The sequence below is a fragment of the Xenopus laevis genome, chromosome 9_10S (genome assembly GCF_017654675.1).
Source record: "Xenopus laevis strain J_2021 chromosome 9_10S, Xenopus_laevis_v10.1, whole genome shotgun sequence".
In the NCBI taxonomy this organism is placed as follows: Eukaryota; Metazoa; Chordata; class Amphibia; order Anura; family Pipidae; genus Xenopus; species Xenopus laevis.
This window is the reverse complement of record NC_054388.1, coordinates 15,671,900-15,695,970: the sequence shown is the minus strand read 5'-3', so window position 1 is coordinate 15,695,970 and position 24,071 is coordinate 15,671,900. Positions and strand designations below refer to the sequence as shown.

The window sequence follows — 24,071 nt, the reverse complement described above, 5'->3', positions numbered from 1 at the left end:
GTGAAGGGCATCTTCCAGCACCCAATAACAAGCGAGGACACGAGGTGGCGTTCTATCCTCATCTAATCTTGTTGATTTCGTTTTGGGTTTTTTTGTAACAACTTTATTGCAGTAGAGACAGAAAATGCATATAATAACAAGATGGCGCCCGGGACATTTTGTACCTGAAGGAGAAAGGGAAGGGAACAAATGGTGGCTTGAGCTTTCAGTATATAATCACTTTGCCTGAAAGACAGTAACTTTATGTCATTTAAAACACCTATGTGTTTAATAAGACGTCAGGAGCGATGTGGCTGCACAGCTCTCAATGTTCAGCTAGGGTTGCCACCTGGGTATAGGCCTTGCTAGTGTAAGGTAGGTGTCACTCTTGACTATGACTGTGCCATAACATTGCCCCTACCTGATTTTGTGATCAAGAGGGTAGATGCGGGGCTATGCCTATAAAGGTGTTTTTCTGTCATTGGTTCCTAGAAATAATTATCAGTGTCCCTATAGGTGCCAATAGATCTACTGCAAAAAGAAATCTCACTGCATTTGGGGGGTGGGGGTCATGGTGACCCACCCTAAACCCAGTTTTGGTTCAGCACCTACAGATTCAAATGCCCTGCTTTAAATGAAGAGATTTAGAAATGCTACCTGTGCTCTTTGGTTTGGCCTAGAAACATGTTGCATATCTGGTGGATAAGGCAAGGCTGATATGTTGGCTTTTATACATGAATTTTTGGTTCCTTCTGCTCCTCTTGCCCCCCCCCTACCCCCCTGGATCACATTTCTCTGAGCTCTGAGAGTCCCAGATCTATGGGGCAGGTGCCATAGTGACAGTGCCAATCACAAATTGAATTCACAAGCTCTAAACTTTGTGCCAAGGTGGAATCCACTGAACATGGACAATGTCTGGTAAACATGAGAGGGAGGGTTGGGATTATATAAACTACATAGCCAGGGCAGGTGCAACTTGTGAGAATCCAATGCATTGTCTCTCCTCAGGGCAACCAGTTAATACTATTCCCTTGATTACTAGACACAGTTCTACTAGATACAGGTAGTTATGCCCCCCTACTGTACTAGGTCCAGGAAGTCACTAGTTATGTATAGGAGGCTATCCACTCCAAATTGAATACAAATAATGGGTATCTAAAAGTAACTGTGTTTAACATGGCAACAGTTGGGTTCAAATACACTTTGTTTCCTTCCAGCCAGTCCAGTCAAACAGAGGAGGAAGGCTTTACAGGACAAACAGCACTCAAGACCATGAAGCCGAAAAATTGGGGGTACTAACACTGAGGACTGAACCGTCCCTCTACTTTGACCCCTCTACTGCGTTGTAAGGACACGGTGGAAGAGCAGATCCAGAGAACACAACTAACAGCCTCTCCCAGTCCTAGTGGGGGCAGGAAAACACAGGACACTCCAGGGATGGATATAAAATACACAAAGAGGTAACTTTATCACAGTATGCAAAAAGGGTGATAAACCATTAAAGCTTTTTTTTTTCTCTCCGCTGTCCTACTAGTAGTAGAAATACAGGAGTGAAAAGTACATTTTGGCAAGTATACATTTCTTCCTGTCCCTGCTCCATTGAAGTTTACAATTTGAAATCACTGTCACATTTCCATCAATCCCTGCCCCCGTGGAGTTTACAGTCTAACTCCCTGTCACATTCCCACTAGTCCTTGTCCAGTGTATCTTACAATCTATAGTCTGTATACCATTCACATCAGTCCTTATCCCAATAAGCTTACAATTGAAGGCCCCTATCACATTCCCACTAGTCCCTGCCCAGTGGAGCTTACAATCTATAAGTTCCCATCACATTCCCACTTAGCTCTGCCCATTGGCACTTATAATTGAAGGACCCTATCACATTTCCATAAGCCTCTGCCCCGGAGTGCCCATACTTGCGAGGTCAACTTTTAGTGAACTTGTCCTATTGTGATCTACATCCATAAAAGCATTGTTAGCATTCTGTCCATGGAAAATACATAAATACTGATTTATGGGAAAATGTATATTGCTTTATTTAACAAACAATATTTCTTAGGTAACCTTAAAGGGGAAAGAAAGGCAAAATGTATTACCTATCTCCCTCTGAAGTACTCTTAAAGTTGTCCTTAATTGCTATATTTTTAGCTTACCTATGCGAATTCAAAATCAAAAAATCAGGTTTCATGTTCATGCTTTAAAACGCGGCTGCCATCTTGCTAAAGGAGTAAACGCTTCTTTTCCCTGTACATTCGTATTGCGCATGCGCGGAAAAAAACTTCCCCAGGAGCGAGAAAGGATGCGCCTCTAAAGCATGCGCAATACGATATAATTGGGCCCAACGCGCCTCAAGGCTGCCTCGGGTAGAACTGAGTAAGCTCCTGGAAAATCAGTGACGTCACCGGAGTCCAACACTACATTCTGAGCAGAGCGCTGTTCCTACTACTAAACACAAGGGAGACAGCATTAACTACATTCTGTAAGTTATGAGTCTACTAGACTTTTAATAGAACTTTATTGATGTTTTGGTTTTCGTTGTCCTTTAAAGGAGATGGATAGCTACGGAGGCATTTTATTGCCAATAGATTAGCTGCAATAGTGCAAGCTAGAATACTATATTTATATTTAAGTAGAAGCTCTCTGTTTGTTTAGGATAGCAGCTGCAGTATTAGCTTGGTGTGACATCACTTCCTGCCTGAGTCTCTCCCTGCTCACTTATAGCTCTGGGCTCAGATTACAGCAGAGAAGGGAGGGCTGGGGGGGGGGAAGAGGAGCAAACTGAGCATGCTCTTGCCCGGGGCAAGGAGGTTTAAGCTGAAGGCACGAAGTCTGATACAGAAGCCCATGTGTACACAATAGAAGGAAAGAAATGCTATGTTTCTTTTGACAGCAGCATTACTTTGAGGGTTTACTGGTACATTTATGTGGCCCTTTCTGATAAGGCTTACTTAGTTTTTACCTTTCCTTCTCCTTTAACATAATAAATATCTGAATGAAAAGCATGAAATATAGGAAGTTGATTTAGTCAAGCTGTTGGTTGACAGTGTCTTGAGATCACCTGATCACCAGCTATTATTACAGAGAAAAAGGAAATTATTAAAAAACTGAATTATTTGAAATTATTAAAATTGAGTCTATGGGAGATGGCCATTCTGTAATATGGAGCTTTCTGGATAACGGGTTTCCGGATAACGGATCTCATACCTGTATCTCATTTCTGTTGAAGGGTTGAGGCAGACTGGGAGATTAGTCGCCCAGTGACAAATCTTCTCTTAAATGGATGACTAATCTCCCGTGAAATGCCTTCCCGCTGGCAAGAATACGAATTACCAGCGGGATGGCATACAAATCGCTTTGGATTTCCGAAGTTTCCTCAAGAGACAACTTTGGGCAACTTTGTAAATATGAAGGCATTTGGGGAGATTAGTAGCCAGCAATAGAGAAGATTTGACGCTGGGTTATTAATCTGCCCATCTGCCACCACCATAAAAAAGATATTTTATTGTTGATTTTGTCTATTAAAATATGATTACCGACAGTGGTGGAGACTCTCCTGATATTGGAATCCAAACCTAACAAGACGGTTTGTTCCCATAGCCTGATTTCTCGCTTTATCAGCCATCCCTCAAACTCCTTCTCCTTAATCAAAGGTGGAGCGTATCCTTCGAAAAATCTGAGGGAATGGCTATATATGTTTCCTAGCAATTTTGGATGGTGATTGCTAGATTTATATAAATATGCATAAACGGTGTATAGCTATAATTTGTGAAGTTATTACCCTCAGGTTCCATAGACAGTTGCTATTTAGTGGGACTGTGGGGGGTTGTTTGGGATTCTCTGCCAGAGCCTCTTTTGAATCCCAGTTATTCCTGCCCTCAAGGACGAGATCAAGAAAACAGGATCTGTTACAGATGTTAATATGATTCCACTATTATACAAATTGAATCCTGAAATAAATATATTTAAGTACAGTATATCCCTAGACCCTTTCCATATAATTGGAATATTATCAATGTTGTTCTTATGTAGTACCAGGTTTGCTCAACCCTCATGTGCCAGAATCCTAATCCTGAGGAATGCAGGGACATAAGGACTGAAAGCCTTTACATGCAGGACATGATATATTGGTGGATAGTGATTGGGCATCAACTGTGTGCCACAAATAGTCTGCACCTCATTATGAACGTAAATGCAAAATGTGTTGAGAATCTTTCAATAAGAATTTTAATCAGCTACATAGTTTTGAAGGTGTAAATGTGCAAAGTGAGGAAAATTGGCTGTCCGTCCATCGGCATTTTTGTGAATGACAATATCCAGGGAAAAGTCATGCATTTCATGGGAATCTGTTCTCCATAAAAGTACTTATTTCTCCTCCAAAACATCAGGGGAAGTGTAAGAATTGGATAAAAGGATCAGATGTACATATGGGGTTCAGAGCTACTTACTGGGGTGTGACTGTGGGATGCAGTCTATAAGTCAGACTTATAGAGAAGAAGCCAAAAAGTGAGAATCAGAGAATCTAGGCCTACAAAAGTGTAAGGATTCTCTTTTCAGTATCTTACCATGTCTCTTTATTTGGGTTTAGGAGATGGCTTTAAATGAAATCCAAGTGATGAACCAGTTGGATCACCCTTATATCATCCAGATGTTTGATGAGGTGGAGATGCCCAATGAGATCTTTTTCATTCTAGAATAGTAAGTGGAGATCATTGTTTCACCACTAGTTATACAATGGTTGTTTATATACTTGTGCTTTCCCTGCCCCTGCTGATGATGTCAGAGAAGTGGCTGCCCAGGTATATAAATCCATATTGTGGCCTGAGAAAGGCACAGGTTGGGTTAGGTCAAAGGATGATAAACATTCAACAGCGCATTGCTAGTCCCTACCCGTTTTGTTCCCTTTCACTTTCTCTTCTTGACCATTGTGCACCCACCATATTATAGCTCTATACCTTCTCTGCTAAATACTCCAGGAATAAATCCATATCCTTAAATCTTCCATCCAGTCCCAATAACTATCCATTCAGGCTTTAGCTCCATCTCTCATTGTGTGTCCCCCCCCCCCCAGGGTGTTTGAGAGATGAGAATTACTAGTTAATGGAGGTGGATGCAATGGTGTATGTGCACCAGTACTGTGAGGGCATCTTCTACATGCATCAGATGTATGTTCTATATCTTGACCTCACGGTTAAAATATATATAACCACGTATTCAAGGAACCAGCACTCCCATATAAAACTTAAATTGTTTATTGTGTTGTACCAATTTAGATCCAGTTACAGTATGTACAGGAGAAAGGTCCTAACAAGGACCGAAACGTTGAACACAATAAACATCGAAGTTTTATATGGGAGTGCTGGTTCCTTGAATACGTGGTTTTGTATATATATATATATATATGTATGTATATATATATATATATATATATATATATATATATATATATATATATATATATATATATATATATATATATATATATATATATATATATATATATATATATATATATATATATAAAAATATGTACAGGAGAAAGGCCCTAACACCTGGAGAGACACCCGGAGCTGCTCCACAAGAATGTCTTTGCTGTGACAGCCGCCTCATGAAGATCAGCAGCTCCGGGTGTCTCTCCTTCACGGCAGAGTGATGAACATGATGTAGGATTAGTAGGTCATGAGTAAGCATGGCACAGCTACTGCCACATGGAGTGGGACACAACAGTCTATGCACACCCCATGCTGGCGCCCTTGCAAGGAAAGAGCAAATATCTCAGCTGTTTGTGCAAAGCACTTGTCTGTAATGTGCAACTTTTCAGCAGTTGGTATGGGGCATGCTAGGTGAGTGAGCTGTGCGGCAGCAGTGCAAGTATTGGAAGGGGATGGCTATTTACCTGCTGTACATACTGTAACTGGATCTAAATGCCATGCTTGTGTGCAAGCTCTAGTTAGTGGCCAGTTGGTGTTGCAGTGATCCCTCACTGTATAGCAATAAAGTCTCCATGTCATTCAAAATCAGCTTGTAAGCCTGGCCAGATGTCACTGTTACTATGGGCACCCATAATAAACTCCTGCAAGGACCCACACAATGGCACAACTGGAAACAAGATAAATGTCTCCTTTCATTCATCACAGGAAGGCTGAAGCTGGGCATCCCATAATATGTCCCTGAGCTGTGAATCAGGTTCCTCTGTTCTTGGAGGGGGGTGGGGGTGCAACATCCACTCCCCGCAGCATCACATTGCATTCTAAGTTTGTTGCCTCACCCATTTAAAAATGGCTTCATATTGAATCCACAGGCTGCAGCTCTGATTGGTAATTAGCCTCACTGCCGGCCTCTGAGACGGTTACTATTCCTGTTCATATCCCTGGGGGGCAACTGTTTAAACAGAGTAGTTGGGGGGAAGACATAAGACAGATAAAATACACCACATTTTGCACAGTCTATCTATTTACCCAGTTTTTATTTTTATACTGAACAATTCCTTTAAAGTGTATTAGAAGAGTGTTCTATTTTCAGTTATATTGTGTCTGACAAGAATGAAATTCAGAGTTCTAATATTTTGCTGCACGTTTATTCTCGTTGTTTTTAGAGGATGGTGATGCCCAGAAAATGGCACCTCCAACAGGCGGCATCCCTGAACTGCAGCCCGCAGCGGCAAAACCTACTGGTAAGCATCTTTATGGGGCATCTTGCTCTTCATTTCAGGAGATTGAAATTACGGAAAGGCTGTGTCCCATAGACTCCATTTTATCCAAATAAGCCAAAATTTCTCTGTAATAATACAACAGTAACTTGTACTTGATCCCAACTAAGATATAATTAATCCTTATTGGAAGCAAAACCAGCCTATTGGTTTTATTTAATGTTAACATGATTTTAAGGTATGAAGATCCAGATTACGGAAAGAGTTATTGGACGTTCCCATTCTCATACTGCATCTATATATTTAGCTATTTATATCTATCTGTGTTTATCTGCACTTGCACAGTGAGCAGATGCTTCACTTTCTTCATGAAGTCTCCCTTAAATATGCCTCGGGTAGGTTGTAGTTATCATTGAATCTCATGCTCGTGCCGTTGACCTAATGACCCACAACTACTGTGTGAACTCCAGTATGCGTTCCATATATACCGACACAACTACAGAAAAGTTACAAGTCCCTTCTCAATTCCCCTAACACTCTTCTGGCTAACTGAATGATAGCATTATATTCCTGACATGTCGTGATACCTTCCTGGTCAGTAGATGATGCATATGTGACAGCTGGAATATGACAGGAGTAAGACTATATAATATTATAGATCTATATATAATGCTGCCATTAGTGTATAGCGGTTTGTTTCCCATAAATTTGGGGAGGCCCATTTATCAAAGGTCGAATTTCGAACTCATGTGAGTTTTTTTTTTAACTCTTAATAAATTCAAATATACTCGAAATTTGATTGGGAGGTTATTTAAGAAAAAAAATCGAATATCTAAAACACAAACTAATATTACCGACCTGAAACCTCTAAACAAATTTGACTAACCGAGTTTTTTCTCTGAAAAAAACTTGAATGTCAGGAAGACTATTATTGCCTCCTGAACTGAACCAACTGTGCTTCTGCCACTGTGATAGGAAAATCAGTTCTACTGGAGAAGCCATGCGCTGTATAAAGGATAGCAATGATGTTTCTTTCCCTCAGGCTCCTCTCAGTTGGTCTGGTCTGGCAGACTCTGTGTAAGAAACTTACCCTGGTGGTCTAGTGGGCAGCGGGGTCCACGCCGCGTCCTTGGCGTGGACGCCTGCTGCGCCGCTCCTGTCCTTGCCGGCGCCATTTTTGGATCCCTAGGGCGCGCGGGGTGCGCATGCGCGTCTCTTAAGGGCGCTGGCGTGATTGCCCCAGCGCGAAATTGTGCACGTTTTGGCGCAAATTGGATCCCTATTTAAGGCCCATTCAGACCTGTAGCTAGTGCCCGTTATAGGATCATATCCTGAGGTTTCCTGAGCTTTTTGCTACCTGTTCCTGAATTTGCTATCCTGACTGATTATCCGTGTTTGACCCTGCCTGTTCCTGACTACTCTGCATTCTGTATTCTGACCCTTGCCTGCCTACGACAACGATTCTTGCTTAACCCTTTGATTGACAACCTGGTTTGACCCTTGCCTGCCTGACGATTCTGATATCCGCCTGCCTCGACCCAGCCTGTCTGACCATCCTTCTGCCTTATCCAGTCTGTCTGATTATCTGGTTTTGACCCCTTGCCTGCCTGACGATTCTGATATCTGCCTGTCCTGATCCGGTCTCTACCGTTTCCACCAGACGCCTTGTCCTTGACCTTCTGCCCAAAGACTCTTGCTATCCGGTCATGCCCCTTTGCCTGCCAGAACTCCTCGCCTTGTACCCCTCGTTAAGTCCAGGTGGCACCCAATTAAGCTGAGGGCTCCTCCCGAAGCCCAAAGGTGGTCACACTACTGGTGAAGCCGAGCCGAGACCAGGGTCCTTGGCATTTGTTCTGGTATTAGGTGCCGGCCGTGACATTATAACGGGCCCAGATGTATGAAGAAGGTCAAGTCGCTGCTGCCGAGGCTCCCTCCACTACAGAACTGCTTCTCTCTACTCTGTTGCAGCGTTTGGAGAGTCAGGCGCAAAAACAAGAACACCTGCTGCAAGGCTTCCGTGACCTGTCGAATAGAGTGGATGCCACTGAACAGTTGCTAGTGGGTCCTTCTGCAGTGTCGGGTAAAATCCATGAGCCTAAGATCTCCTTCCCCGACAAATTCAATGGGGATAGGACCAAATTTTATGTCTTTCAGGAGGCATGTAAATTGTATTTAAGTTTTTTCCCACACTCCTTTTCTTCTGGAGAGGATAAAGTGAGGTTTATTATGACCTTATTACAGGGCGACCCACAAATATGGGCGCTAAGGTTATCCCCCTCTGACCCTGCCCGCCTTTCCCTTGAAGCTTTCTTTAATTCTATGGCAATCCTTTACGATGACCCGGATCGTGCCTCCTCTGCCAATGCCGCAATTCGTAAACTTCGCCAGGGAAAGAGGGTAGTAGAAGAGTATCAGTTGAGACCGGTTGGAATGATGCAGCTCTTCGCAGCCAATTCCGTTTAGGGCTTTCTGTGTCTGTAAGAGACAGCTTGGTAAATTACGCCCTATCAGCTACCTTGGATGATCTAATGACTTTAGCCATCCAAGTTGATAGAAGACAAAGGGAGAATAGTGGAGAAAAGGGTACTTATTCTCTTCCCGAGGATATTAGTGTAAAAACTCCTTACCCCTCTGTGTCTCTGCCTCAGGAGGAACCCATGCAATTGGGTACTATTCATTTAACTCCTGAGGAAAAGGCTTGCAGACGGTCTCTGGATCTGTGTATCTATTGTGGGGAGATGGGTCATTTCCTTAACCTATGTCCTAAGAGGCCAGGAAGCTTCAAAAACCTAGATGAAGGTAGGGAGCTCCATTTGGGTCAAGAAGTTTCCTCTCCCCAAATTTCCTCCAGGATTGTGGTTCCTGTTAATTTAATTTGGCCTTCTGGTTCTGTAAAGGTTTCCGCTTTGGTGGATTCTGGGGCGGCGGGGAATTTCTTAAATGCTAACTTTGCAAAGAAGTTTAATATTCCCTTAACACCTCTCGTTCCTCCTGTAAGGATTCTGGCCATTGATAAAAACCCTTTGAAGTCTGGGCTGGTAACCAGGAAATCTGTGGCTTTGACTATGTGCATTGACAACTTGCACTCAGAGGAGATATCCTTCCATGCTATCGAGGGTTCTCTATCTTCTCCTCTAATTTTAGGGTTACCATGGCTGCAGGCACACAACCCCCACATTGATTGGGTAACTGGGGAGGTTATTCAGTGGGGTTCTGGGTGTAAAGATTCCTGTTTAGTTTCCACACTTGGGGTGGCAGCTGCTTCCCTCACAAAACTCCCTTCTGCTGAATTTTGCTCCAAGTCCTGTTCTAGGGTACATAGTTCCCTTTTGACTAACCCTGTCGCTCTGAAAAAGACAGCTGTTAAGTCCCATGGGGAGGTACCTAAATATCGGGTTGGGGATTTGGTTTGGGTTTCCACAGGGAATATCAAGCTTAAAATACCATCTTTTAAGCGGGGGCCCAGGTTTATTGGTCCATACCCCATAGTGGAGATTGTAGACCCAACCTCTGTCCGTCTTGAATTGCCTGATTTATTTCTGTTATCTAATTTATTTCATGTTTCTGTTTTGAAACCAGCCATACAGGTCCCTCAGCAATCCTGCCCTTCCCCAGTATTGGCTAAGACTCTGGCCAAATCTGATGACAAGGGTAACCATCTTAGGAGACAGTCTCATCCCCGATCTCCTGGTAAGGTTGAGGGTCCAGTGGCCCCTCTTAGAGGGGGGGGGGTAATGTAAGAAACTTACCCTGGTGGTCTAGTGGGCAGCGGGGTCCATGCCGCGTCCCTGGTGTGGACGCCCGCTGCGCCGCTCCTGTCCTTGCCGGCGCCATTTTTGGATCCCTAGGGCGCGCCTGCGCGTCTCTTAAAGGCGCTGGCGTGATTGCGCCAGCGCGCAACAGCACGAAATTGCGCATGTTTTGGCGCCAATTGGATCCCTATTTAAGGCCCATTCAGACCTGTAGCTAGTGCCTGTTATAGGATCATATCCTGAGGTTTCCTGAGCTTTTTGCTACCTGTTCCTGAATTTGCTATCCTGACTGATTATCCGTGTTTGACCCTGCCTGTTCCTGACTACTCTGCATTCTGTATTCTGACCCTTGCCTGCCTATGACAACGATTCTTGCTTAACCCTTTGATTGACAACCTGGTTTGACCCTTGCCTGCCTGACGATTCTGATATCCGCCTGCCTCGACCCAGCCTGTCTGACTATCCTTCTGCCTTATCCAGTCTGTCTGATTATCTGGTTTTGACCCCTTGCCTGCCTGCCTGACGATTCTGCTATCTGCCTGTCCTGATCCGGTCTGTACCGTTTCCACCAGACGCCTTGTCCCTTACCTTCTGCCCAAAGACTCTTGCTATCCGGTCGTGCCCCTTTGCCTGACAGAACTCCTCGCCTTGTACCCCTCGTTAAGTCCAGGTGGCACCCAATTAAGCTGAGGGCTCCTCCCGAAGCCCAAAGGTGGTCACACTACTGGTGAAGCCGAGCCGAGACCAGGGTCCTTGGCATTTGTTCTGGTATTGGGTGCCGGCCGTGACTCTCTGGGAGAGAATGAAAGTAACTGGCACAATCAGGCTGTTGAGATTTCTGCTCATGTTGAAGGGGTTGTTCACCTTTAAATTAACTTTTGGTATGATGTAGAGAGTGATATTCTGAGACAATTTGCAATTGGTTTTCATTTTTTATTATTTTTTATTATTTGTGGATTTTCAGTTATTTCGTTTTTTATTCAGCATCTCTCCAGTTTGCAGTTTCAGCCATCTAGCAACCATGCATTGAATTGAATAAGAGACTGGAATATGAATAAATTCCTGTCTCTTAAAGGGCAAGTAAATCCTGGACTAAACATAAACTGCATGGATTAATATCAGGGCAGGGGGGCTGCTGTACTGACTATATATCATTTGTATGGGATTGATTGACCAAACCTCTGACATCAGTGCAGATCAGTAGGACTGGGTCCAGACATGGCTTATCCCCTTCTTATATTTATCCATCCTTAGCACCTCCTTTCACCAATTTCTCCCACCCTTGCCTCTTGATTCCACCTTCACTTTTCAGTGACCCTTTTCCCTTGCACTAGAGGTCTCCCTCCTCTGTAATGTTCCCTGGCAATACTATAGAACTATAAAAAAATGCAAGAACACCAATGAAATGTGTATTAACAAATTTATTTAAAAATTGGATGTTATATTTATGCATTTTAGATTAATATATACTAATTTAAGTTGGGAAGGACTCACATCCATTAGGTTTTAGTATAAAAGGGATCTTCCTATTTAGTAGTTGATCCAGAGGAAGGCAAAAACCCCATCTGAAGCCAGAGCCAATTTGCCTCAGAGGGGGAAAAATTCCTTCCTGACTCCCAACGGGCAATCGGACAAGTCCCTGGATCAACTTGTTATATGAGATTATGTCAGTATCAGAACTAAGAGTTTATGTCAGGGTTTAGAGTAGGAGATGTGACTAGTTGTTGAGTGGAAGGCTTGAAAGGATAGAATTAAGAAAGGAAAGAATTTGAACAGAAGAAACCATTGAGGATATCTAGTATAGGTAAATCTAAAAACAACTGGACTTGCTGAGTAATCAATGAAGATGTTTCACTACTCATCCGAGCAACTTCTTCAGTTCAACCAGTCAGTTGAACTGAAGAAGCTGCTCGGATGAGTAGTGAAACGTCTTCATTGATTACTCAGCAAGTCCAGTTGTTTTTAGATTTACCTATACTAGATATACCATGACCTGGATGAATTAAAAGCTTCATAGTCAAACCACTGAGGAATTGGTGTTAGGGGATTGCAGGGGGGGAGGCAAAAGAAAAAATTGGAGAAGAGAAGCCTCTGTGTAGGGGGAATCATTTTAGTGTGTGCTGTGTAGTGGTGACTAAATGGATGTGTAGTAAGAAGGGCAAGGATTAAAAGATATTTTAAAGGGGAGAAACTCTTGATGATATGTAAATAAAAGAAGATATTGGTGGAGGTGTGTTAGCACAAGGATAGAGCTTGCGGTTAGAGGTAAAATATGGGATAAGGGCTCGTGATGGAGCTAAAGTTAAATGAAAAGTCCTTGGGTAGATTGGTAATTGGATACTAATGAAAACTAAGGTCCTAATAGTGGAGCTATGGTGTTTGAAAATGTGAATGCTGCTAGTGGAGCTGTAGAGGTAGATATGAATGTTGGAGCTATGGTTCTGTGAAATGTAGATGCTTAAGGCAAGATGTTGGCGTTGTAGTAGTCTGCAAAAAAAGGAAGATGGATGGAACTATGGCACCTCAAAGTGAGGTGGAGATGTGAGTGAGGTAAAATGAAGCAAAGACACCACTGGTGGAGATGTGCTAGTCTGAAAAGAATATGATCATGGAGCTACAGGAGGAGATAAAGTCCCTGCTGGTGTAGTTGCAGGAATCTTTAAGTTACCACTTTTTGAACTGCATCAGCTTGAAAGGAGATGTTGCTGGTGGAGCTGCAAATGCCACTGGGTCTGTATGAGAAAAAAATATCAGTCAGTAATAGATCATCATTAATTCTCATTCAGAGGCATGGCATTTATGGACAAGCCTTATTCATTAGGGGTTCCCTCATGTTAAGGTGGCCATACACGGGCCGATAAAAGCTGCCGACAGACCAAGTCGGCATCTTATTGCTCCTTGTATGGGGCCCCCCGACGGGCTTCACCGATCGAGATCTGGCCGAAAGTCGGCCAGATCTTGATCGGATGGGACAAAAAATCCCGTCGGATCGCGGCCGCATCTATTCGTTGATGCGGTCCCGTGATACAACCGCCCGTTTAGGCATCATTAGGATCCAATCGTTGGGCCCTAGGGCTCACAATCGGATCAGCCCGATATTGCCCACCTCAAGGTGGGCATATCGGAGGGAGATCCGTTAGTTTGGCGACATTGCCAAACGAGCGGATCTCTCAGTGTATGGGCGACTTTAGGGAGTTTTTCTCCCAGACTGATGCTCCTTTTAGAAATAAATGCACTGGCTATGGGAATAAGAAATAATGCCTGAGCCTTCTCAATCACATTCTACCCTGTTGTGTTATTGTGTGGCTGCTGCAGTGAGGCTAATGTCCATCAGTGCAGAAAACCTTGATTTTGGGAAGGATTGTGACCAAGAAATGTAAACTTGAGCATCTTCTAGCCGAAACCCACCTCTTGTGCACAGTGAGGATTCGGGTCCTACCAATGTAGACACCCACCAGGTAGCAGGGGATCAAATTGTTATTTGTCTACCAGCTGAGAACCATTGTACTGAATGGAGATGGGACCTTACCCTGTGGATGTTTCTTTTTCCTTGGCTGTGATTTAGGAAACTGATTCTGGGCTGTTGATGTTATTGGCCACAATATCAATAACAGGAGAAGCCTTCCAGGGCCATTTGCAGAGCTGCTTCTTGTTCTGCCGATGTCTGTGTGCAGAAGTCACAAGCACGCCGCAGCTTTGAGAGAGCAACTCCCTTCAGTCCTGTAGAGGGAAAAATCATATTTGTGATTCATGAATACTAATTAGAGCTTGTATATGATTCATAAACAAAAAAATAAAGACTGAAGACCAAATGCAAATTGTCTTACAACGCCATTGTCACCATTATCCTAAAATGTAATATTAAGTACCCCTTAAAACATGTTTATTATTCCCAGTGCGATTATAATAAAAGCAACTCTTGCAGCTGTTGAGTTACACTGTGAGATGGTGCAGTCGTATCAAATATAATGGATTCCCTCACCTTTCTTGGCCGGCAAGTTCTGCAGAGTCCGGAGATGTTCTTCTATCTCAGCCCTGACGATCTTCTTAGGTGGTAGTTGGGTGACAAATGGGTGCTGCAGGAGTTCTTGAGCACTCGCTCTCTCCGAAGGATCCTTTTTCAGACAGGACTCCAAGAAGGACACAAAATGCTGTGACCTGGAAAAACCAGAGATTTTAGCTTTAGCTAGCAAAAAAAAAATCCCCAGATTTACAGATTCCAGAAGCTTTTACCCAGTAACCATTAGCTATACCCCAGAATATACATATATTTTGCAGTATATCTGTCTATCTGTCTATCATATATCATCTATTTATCATCTATCTATCCCTCTATCTATCTATCTATCTATCTATCTATCTATCTATCTATCTATCTATCTATCTATCTATCTATCTTATATCTATTTATCATCTATCTATCCCTCTATCTATTTATATATCTATCCCTCTATCTATCTATCTATCTATCTATCTATCTATCTATCTATCTATCTATCTATCGTATATTTATCCTCTCTCATCTATCTTATATCTATTTATCATCTATCTATCCCTCTATCTATTTATCTATCTATCTATCTATCTATCTATCTATCTATCTATCTATCTATCTATCTATCTATCTATCTATCTATCTATCTATCTATCTATCTATCTATCTATCTATCTATCTATCCCTCTCTCTCTATCCCTCTCTCACTATCCCTCTATCTATCTTTATATCTGTCCCTCTATCTATCTATTGTCTCTCCTTTTGCTTTCATCTCTCTCTCTCTCTCTCTCTCTCTCTCTCTCTCTCTCTCTCTCTATCATATATCATCTATTTATCATCTATCTATTCCTCTATCTATTTATCTCTCTCTCTCTCTCTCTCTCTCTCTCTCTCTCTCTCTCTCTCTCTCTCTCTCTCTCTCTCTCTCTCTCTCTCTATCATATATCATCTATTTATCATCTATCTGTCCCTCTATCTATCTATTGTCTATCTCCTTTTGCTTTCATCTCTCTCTCTCTCTCTCTCTCTCTCTCTTCCCCCCCCCCCGGGACAGACTCACCAGGTGTTTGATTGAAGCTTCGGTGGTTGGGCTTCAATTATCAGGTCCTCAACTGGATATTGCCCTGTGTATGCTGAAAGTGAAAAACATATACATCAGGTCCATCAAACATGTCTAGAAGTTATTTATTTAATCTATAGAAAAACTTATTTTTTGCCGGAAATAGCAAATCATCCCAAATTCCTCCCATTCTGATATAGAACCTTTGCTGCTCAATGTATAAAATAACGTAGCCACAATTGTTGTGATTCACTTACGTGGTTTTCCTTCAGCCATTTCGATGGCGGTTATCCCCAGCGACCAGATGTCACACTGCAAAAGACACACCAAAGAGCATTAGAAGGAGAGAATTGGGTTATGGGTGTTTAATAAAATCTAAGTAAAAAGGCTGCACTTATAGAATTCTCTTTTAGAAACATATACATATATTATCATCTGTACAAAAGTACACACCATTCTCCTTAGCTCAATTATGGCCAAAACAGAACAGAAAACAACTTCTAAAATAGCCCAATGCACCCCCTAGTAAATGAACACACCATGGTATATGTAAAAGTTAAAAAAAATGCTTTATTATATATAAAAGTGTATACAGCAATATACAAACAATAGCAGTTACAGTACATAACACCAGTTTCAATGCAAATGAGCAAATATATTAAAGCAGACACATTGTGCACAAAGTTAAGAGACCCAACGTTTCTGAAAAACTCTTTTCTCTCCATGAGAAAATAACTGCTTCTATGTCCCATTAACACTGATAAGTAACTGCTCCGTGTTGTTACAAGTATTATAAGTACAACATACTTTGGTGTCGTACGCCAGGCGCTGGCCCTTCTGCCTTATGGCCTCGGGTGCCATCCAATGTGGTGTCCCTTCCGCTTCGTGGCACAACCCAGTTTGCGGGTCCAGGTCCCAGCTGTGTCCAAAGTCGACTGAAATGACAGATAGAATCCATTAATGGAAAATAACTTGTTTACCCCCAATAAGATAGAAACCTGAATTATGAAACCCCCTGACTCCATATTCACAGAAGCTCCCCACCATCCATTACTCTTATAACTGTAAGTTTTACTCACTGATCTTCACTTTGGCCGTCTCTGTGAGCATGATGTTCGGGCTCTTGATGTCTTTATGAACGGCCCCATTCTTGTGGATGTGGTGCAGCCCCTGGGGAGATTGAGATGTAGGTTATAAGATTATAAACATTCCCAACAAAGAGATTGTATATATAATTGATGCAATTAAAGAAGAGTCCTTAAGGGGTAAATCTGGCCTTACCTTTAAAACCTCCTTGCAGACATAGCCAATCCAGGTCTCCTTCAGGGATTGGCCATTGGTCTTACTGATGAGGTTGTACAGAGAGCCTCCACCACAGTATTCAAGAACAATCTGCAATATACAGAAATTATTTCAGGTCATGTATTCTGTCACTTCCAGTGGAGATTGTTTTGGCACAAGAGGAATGAACACGATACAGTAAATCATTTCTTACTTCCAAGAGCTCCGATGAGCACTCCGTGAGTGGAGCCCTGTAGTAGGCTCCATAGTAAGAGGCGATGTTCTTGTGGCCTCCGAACTGCTGGAGAAACTTCAGCTCCCTGCAGACTGACTCTTCATCCTGGAGTGGAATAATAGAAATCCCTTTAGTTCACATAGGCAACTACACAAATAGGATTGATATATAGTGATTGGAATGATAAAGATACAGTACTCGGCTGATGTTGGCGATCTTCACCGCTACCACGCCTCTACGATGGTGTCGTCCCTGTAATACAGACAGAAAGGTTGACTTATATACAAGTAGGAAAGAGAGGGTCTAATGCAGCCCCCAAACCAGAAGCTTGATATGTCTGCCTAAATCATTGTGTGATTGTGTGTAGTGATCACAATCTTGTTCAGTTCCCCTACTCTCTAGGAATTGGTTGGTAACTTACCTTGTAGACGTCTCCAGTGCCGCCCACTCCAACAAGCACATCCTTGGTCAGCCGACCATCAGGAGGCTGGAAAATAAAATAGAAAAAAGAAGGATTTTATTGATAACATAATATTCCCCAGGGTACAAAACATGTCTCACTTCCGGCAGTAGCGGCGAGTGTTTTACCCTCCTTTCTACTCACCTCATAAGTCTCGGAGAGGGTTCTGGATTCCGCCTGTGGCTGAAGGAGAAGAGAAAGAGTCTATTACATTCTATACTTTATCTGTACCTGTTCTCTATTCAGCAAAACCCTAAATTCAGCTAAAACAGTAGCAGTTGACTTACCTTCCTCCAGGGGGCGCAGAATAGCATTGCGCCTAAGTTTTTTAGCTCTTAAAAGAGCTGTTGGGTTATAAAGAGATATCAGCTGACGTCAAAGGAAGATGTTATATCCAAACGCCAAAAATCAGATGGAATATCACTGAATATCTCTAAAACAATCGCTGTGAAATCACTCGGAAAATCACTCTGAAAATCGCTTCGAAAACGCTGTGAAAACGCTTCGTCGCTCGCAAAATTCACTGTGTGGGGAAACAGAAAGAAAGAAGAGATTGTAAGCTCACATGCACCAGTCCTCTCTGCTATACATATCAGGATTCACTGCCTTATATAAGTATTCACACCCTCAACCAATTCTCCCATTGTACAAAAACAAACCCTAAACTTATATATATTGTTTATCTGTTTTATCTGTTATTTTTATTCTGACCATTAATTCTAAAATCTGATTTCCACTGGCAAAAAACAAAATTTACCATCAGTTTTTTCTTTTGCTTCAACAGCATTAAAGCAAAGTTCCCCTTTAAATGAAATGAAATTAAATTTGTAGAAGACCACAAGCTGCAGGTCTGACAAGGGATGCTGGGATTTGTAGTTCAGTAACAGAAGACCACAAGCTACAGGTCTGACAAATGATGCTGGGAGTTGTACTATATGCTACAGGTCTGACAAGGGATGCTGGGATTTGTAGTTCAGTTCAGTAGCAATAAGAAGACCACATGCTGCAACTCTGACAACAGATGCTGGGATTTTTAAGTCAGTAACATTTAGAAGATTATAGGCTACAGGTCTGACAAGGGATGCTGGGATTTGTACTACAGGCTGCAGGTCTTACAAGGGATGCTGGGATTTGTAGTTCAGTAACAGAAGACCACAAGTTGCAGGTCTGACAAGGGATGCTGGGGTTTGTGCTATAGGCTACAGGTCTGACAAGGGATGCTGAGATTTGTACTACAGGCTGCAGGTCTGACAAGGGATGCTGGGATTTGTACTACAGGCTACAGGTCTGACAAGGGATGCTGGGATTTGTAGGTCAGTAACAGTTAGAAGATTGTAGGCTGCAGGTCTGACAAGGGATGCTGGGATTTGTGCTACAGGCTGCAGGTCTGACAAGGGATGCTGGGAGTTGTTACTATAGGCTACACGTCTGACAAGGGATGCTGGGATGTGTAGGTCAGTAACAGTTAGAAGACCAAAAGCTGCAGGTCTGACAAGGGATGCTGGGATTTGTAGTTCAGTAACAGTTAGAAGACCAAAAGCTGCAGGTCTGACAAGGGATGCTGGGAATTTGAAGGTCAGTAACTGTACTGTTAGAAGATTATAGGATACAGGTCTGACAAGGGATTCTGGGATTTGTACTATAGGCTACAGGTCTGACAAGGGATGCTGGGATGTGTAGGTCAGTAACAGTTAGATGGTTATAGGCTTCAGGTGTGACAAGGGATGCTGGGATTTGTAGTTCAGTAACAGTTAGAAGACCACAAGCTGCAGGTCTGACAAAGGATGCTGGGATTTGTACTACAGACTGCAGGTCTGACAAGGGATGCTGGGATTTGTAGTTCAGTAACAGTTAGAAGACCAAAAAGCTGCAGGTCTGACAAGGGATGCTGGGATTTGTAGTTCAGTAACAGAAGACCACAAGCTGCAGGTCTGACAAGGGATGCTGGGATTTGTAGTTCAGTAACAGAAGACCACAAGCTGCAGGTCTGACAAGGGATGCTGGGATTGGTACTATAGGCTACAGGTCTGACAAGGGATGCTGGGATGTGTAGGTCAGTAACAGTTAGATGGTTATAGGCTTCAGGTCTGACAAGGGATGCTGGGATTTGTAGTTCAGTAACAGTTAGAAGACCACAAGCTGCAGGTCTGACAAGGGATGCTGGGATTTGTACTACAGGCTACAGGTTTGACAAGGGATGCTGGGATTTGTACTACAGGCTGCGGGCCTGACAAGGGATGCTGGGAATTGTACTTTAGGCTACAGGTCTGACAAGGGATGCTGGGATATGTGGTTAAGTAACAGTTAGAAGACCACAGGCTGCAGGTGTGACAAGGGATGCTGGGATTTGTACTTTAGGCGACAGGTCTGACACGGGATGCTGGGATTTGTAGTTCAGTAACAGTTAGAAGACCACAATCGGCAGGTCTGACAAGGGATGCTGGGATTTGTACTATATGCTACAGGTCTGACAAGGGATGCTGGGATTTGTAGTTCAGTTCAGTAACAATAAGAAGACCACAGGCTGCAAGTCTGACAAGGGATGCTGGGACTTTTAGGTCAGTAACATTTAGAAGTTTATAGGCTACAGGTCTGACAAGGGATACTGGGATTTGTACTATAGGCTACAGGTCTGACAAGGGATGCTGGGATTTGTACTACAGGCTACAGGTCTGACAAGAGATGCTGGGATTTGTACTATAGGCTACAGGTCTGACAAGGGATGCTGGGATTTGTAGTTCCGTAACAGTTAGAAGACCCCAAGATGCAGGGCTGACAAGGAATTCTGGGATTTGAAGGTCAGTAACAGTAACAAGATTATAGGCCAGCAGGTCTGACAAGGGATTTTGGGATTTTTAGGTCAGTAACAGCTAGAAAACTACAGGCTGTATGTGTGACAAGGGATGCTGGGAGTTGTACTATAGGCTACAGGTCTTGACAAGGGATGCTGGGATTTTGTACTATAGTCTAAAGGTCTGACAAGGGATGCTGGGATTTGTAGTTCATTAATAGCTAGAAGACTACAGGCTGCAGGTGTGACAAGGGATGCTGGGACATTCAGGACATGAGTAACAGTGACTGGGAAGTTGCAGCTCCAAAACTTTTTCCTTTAAAGCTTTTTAAGAGTCAGTTCTATATACAAAGTGAGGTCTAAAGAGAAATATGGATATTAATAGTATTGGAGGGAAAACAGCAAGTGGCCCAACTGTTGCTCCAAACACTGGGTGACCCCTGTTATATGGGAACATGGGGATTTCAGACTTTTGCCCTTAATAATTGCTTAACTTTTACTGAAAAGCTTTTTAATAAGTAAATGTTATATACAAAGTGAGATATAGAGAGAAATATGAATATTAATAACATTAGAGGAGAAACCCTGAACAGCAAGTGGCCAACTGTCAACTGTCACTCCAAACACTGTCAGTGACCCCTGTTATATGGGAACATGGGAGATTTCAGACTTCTCCCCTTAAGAATTTCTTAACTTTCCCTTAACAGCTTTATTAAGAAGTAAATGTTACTTACAAAGTGAGATACAGAGAGAAATATAAATATTAATAGCATTAGAGGAGAAACCTGAACAGCAAATGTCACCCAGATGTTGCTATAGTGACCCCGTTATATGTTTAACATAGGAGATTTCAGACTTTTTATTATTTCTTAACTTGCACTTATTTTAAATATAAAGCAATTGGAATCCCAAATATTATTTTATACTTATTTTAAAATATAAAGCAATTGGAAATCCCAAATGTTATTTTATACTTTCTGTATTTAGCCTGACAGGTGTGTAGTCTCCCTGCATCCCTGTTCCTTCCCCCAACCCCAACTCTCCTATAATCTATTAAAATGACAAAAACCAAGGCTAATATCCCAGGTGCCACCTAGTGACTCAATTTAGTAGTGATTTTCTTCATTTTATATCATTATTTTCCATAAATTTGTCTCCCAGTGTGTGCTGTGCATCCACTTACCTCTGATCCCAGAAATGAAAGTGAGAAATCCGTTATTTAACTGTCAGTTGTCTGTGCGGCCAAATGCCAGGATGTACTTCTGTGTATTTATCCTGAGTTGTCTGTAGTCTGCCTGTTTCCCCATTCCTCCCATAATGATATTTTCTATAGAATATACACAAAACCAAGGCTAATATCCCAGCACTAGCCAGTGTCACACTCAAATAGCGATTTCCTTAATTTCTGCCATTATTTCCCTTAATGCCCCCGTGTATCAATGCTCCGCTCACCTCTGATCCCAGAATAAAGAAAGTGAGTTTACAGCCAATCACATTTTATGTTTATTTCCTGATAGTGATTGCTGCAAGTTCAGCACATGTTTACATGCTGTTTAGATAAGTGGGACCCCAGTAAGGAGATGTGGGGGTTCAGCTCATGTATCTTTGATAAGGAATATTAATTCTAATGGACAATGTTAGGCTGGGAGAAACAGTCCTGCTCTCTTGCACACCTCAATAAAACCACACTGACAAAAACATGGGACAGATTTATATATTTGAGTTGTCTGCCACATGTTCATCTGTCTCCATTTCCTGTTCTTTAGACCAAGTGACCAACGCAGAAAATATTCCCCCGGACCAGAAACCGCTTTCAGAGACTTGTGTAAATGCTGGTAAGTGACAAATACTCAGGCTTTTCTGCTGGGAGTGTAAGGGACCTCCGTGCTGAGTGCAGTGCTAATATATTTGCATGTTCTAAAGAAGTATGGGGCGTTTGACTTGCTTTGGTTAGACTTGCTTTTGGGGTGTTGGCTGGACAAAGAGATGGGATGGTGCGCTGAGCTTGACTCTGCAAAGAATTAGGCCAGGGCCATACCCTTTAAGTTGCCACCGAACATGCCTTCAGAAATGTTTTGAACTAACATAGCTGCTATTGATCCTCATTCTAATTCTCCCCTCATTCTCCTACTTTGACCACACTCTACTTGTGCCTCCTTTGTAATTCCAGGTTGTATTTCCCTGAATGCATTAAAAACACATTTTAGGGTGTGACCTGATAGGGAACTGAAGCCTGTATTTGCTTGTGTGAAAGCAGGGATGTAAATGGGCTATCCTCCTCCTCCTCCTCCTACTGTGCTTCTGGCAGGCACCTCACTGCTCATTTGAAAACACAGGCAGGAACTGTAGCATCTATAGGATATGAATTTCTTTTAACCAGAGTGAAACCATATCTGTCAGTGCCAGCAAGTTTGAGGGGTATTTTTATTTATGCTTTATCTCATTTAAGATCCCCATGTTTATTGGAAGGGGACCACTGGCTCTATATTTGGTACAGGACCCAGTGATGCTGACAGTATTGTTAGATATGCAGTGAAGCAAAGAATTACAAATTGATGGACAATAAGAATTACTCTCCCATTTTGGCATGTTTGACCATTGGGAGGTTTAGACAGTGTCGGACTGGGACACCAGGGGCCCACCCAAAAACCTTTGACAAGGGCCCACCAATTAATCTTAGACCAGGGGCCCATTATTTTTCTTCCCTCTCCTCACTCAACTTCTATTCTCCTAGTCTCTTTTCTTTACATACTATACTCTTATTTTTCTATATTTAGCCTATTTGTTCTGATAAACAATAGGGAATGGCCATGGAAAAGGCCAAATGTTTAAGCAGCATGAGGGCCCACTGACACCTGAGCACCCACCGGGAGTTTTCCCGGTATCCCTGTGGGCCAGTCCGACACTGGTTTAGATAATTCTGAGCCATTAGTGGATTGAGTTGAATGCATTTCTGGTTGCGTTGTGCTAAAAGAAGCAATGCCACAGCTATTTTCAGCTTTGTCTAATTTATTCAGTTAGTTGGGTTGACTTTATGGAGAAATAGTTTGATACCATTTGCATGCACGCTTAATTCTCCGAGTGCCATACTTTATATGGAATTGTGATGCTTCAATTGGTCTGTAATGTGTGTAATATTACCGTCGGCATTGAGCCCCCATTTTATGATGGCCTTAGTGATTCCCGAGAACTGCGTTATTTTTTTTCAGGTGGCTTTGACTAACAGGAAAAAATGTGGGAGTACAAAGGGCTCCATCGTCCAATCAATGGATAGAATGCTTCTGCATATTTAGATGAAGCATTTTCACATAAGGGCTATTTTATCTTTCGAGACCTATAATGTTTAGGGGTGTTGTTTCCCTTTTAAGACAGTGAAATCCTATTGACTGGAATGTTTCTGCCATGTCATAACTTATCTGGCTCTTCTCATTTATCTCTGCTATCACCGTCTCTCCCTACAACAGGTCTGCCAGGCGGATGTCTAAGAAACATCGGCAGAAGATCCTCATAATGCATCTGGAAAAAGAGCCGCGCAAATCTAATACTCCACCATGCAAAAAACGAAAAGGGTACGTATGCCTATAGGCTAATGAAACTGCATCATCCCCAGTGACCACATTTTCAATTCTTTAGGAATGATTTGTTTCCATTCTTTGCAGGAGCCCAGTAACCCTGGCTGCTTACTTGCAGGAAACTGGAAATTTCTTGTGCAGCGGAGTTTTTAAATTAAATCCATGTCCATCATGGTACTTTGCTGTTAACTTGCAATTGATTACCTCACATAGTCATCAATGTACTTCGCTCATATTACATACGCAGACAAATTATACTCTCATCGTGGTCTCTGGTCCCCCTGCTTACATCCATCCA

General features: G+C 42.5%; 1 protein-coding gene and 2 long non-coding RNA genes across 3 annotated transcripts; 1 reads left to right on the top strand and 2 right to left on the bottom strand.

Moving 5' to 3' along the window:
• The first annotated feature begins 118 nt into the window (after window positions 1-118).
• Window positions 119-23,729, top strand: LOC108702640. The gene is made up of 6 exons (XR_005964600.1): window positions 119-354; window positions 1,197-1,439; window positions 4,568-4,677; window positions 6,575-6,652; window positions 21,968-22,036; window positions 23,666-23,729. It is a non-coding gene; the product is annotated as an uncharacterized LOC108702640 (long non-coding RNA).
• LOC121398892 (serine/threonine-protein kinase 4-like) lies at window positions 13,892-16,392 on the bottom strand. The gene is made up of 5 exons (XM_041578450.1): window positions 16,242-16,392; window positions 15,692-15,746; window positions 15,435-15,507; window positions 14,363-14,538; window positions 13,892-14,100 (listed from the first exon to the last, which is right to left on the bottom strand). The coding sequence occupies exons 1-5, from the start codon at window positions 16,293-16,295 to the stop codon at window positions 13,985-13,987; spliced, it is 474 nt and encodes a 157-aa protein (XP_041434384.1). The 5' UTR covers window positions 16,296-16,392; the 3' UTR covers window positions 13,892-13,984.
• LOC121398904 lies at window positions 16,673-18,140 on the bottom strand. Its single transcript, XR_005964607.1, has 2 exons — window positions 17,149-18,140; window positions 16,673-17,055 (listed from the first exon to the last, which is right to left on the bottom strand). It is a non-coding gene; the product is annotated as an uncharacterized LOC121398904 (long non-coding RNA).
• Window positions 23,730-24,071: the final 342 nt, after the last annotated feature.

Coding starts and splice junctions, on each gene's coding strand:
- LOC121398892 (XM_041578450.1), bottom strand. CDS start 16,295: ATGGCACCCGAGGCCATAAGGCAGAAGGGCCAGCGCCTGGCGTACGAC. Junction 15,747..16,241: donor GCCTGGCGTACGACACCAAA/GTATGTTGTACT, acceptor TGTCTTTTGCAG/TGTGACATCTGGTCGCTGGG. Junction 14,539..15,434: donor AAGCTTCAATCAAACACCTG/GTGAGTCTGTCC, acceptor TGGTTTTTCCAG/GTCACAGCATTTTGTGTCCT.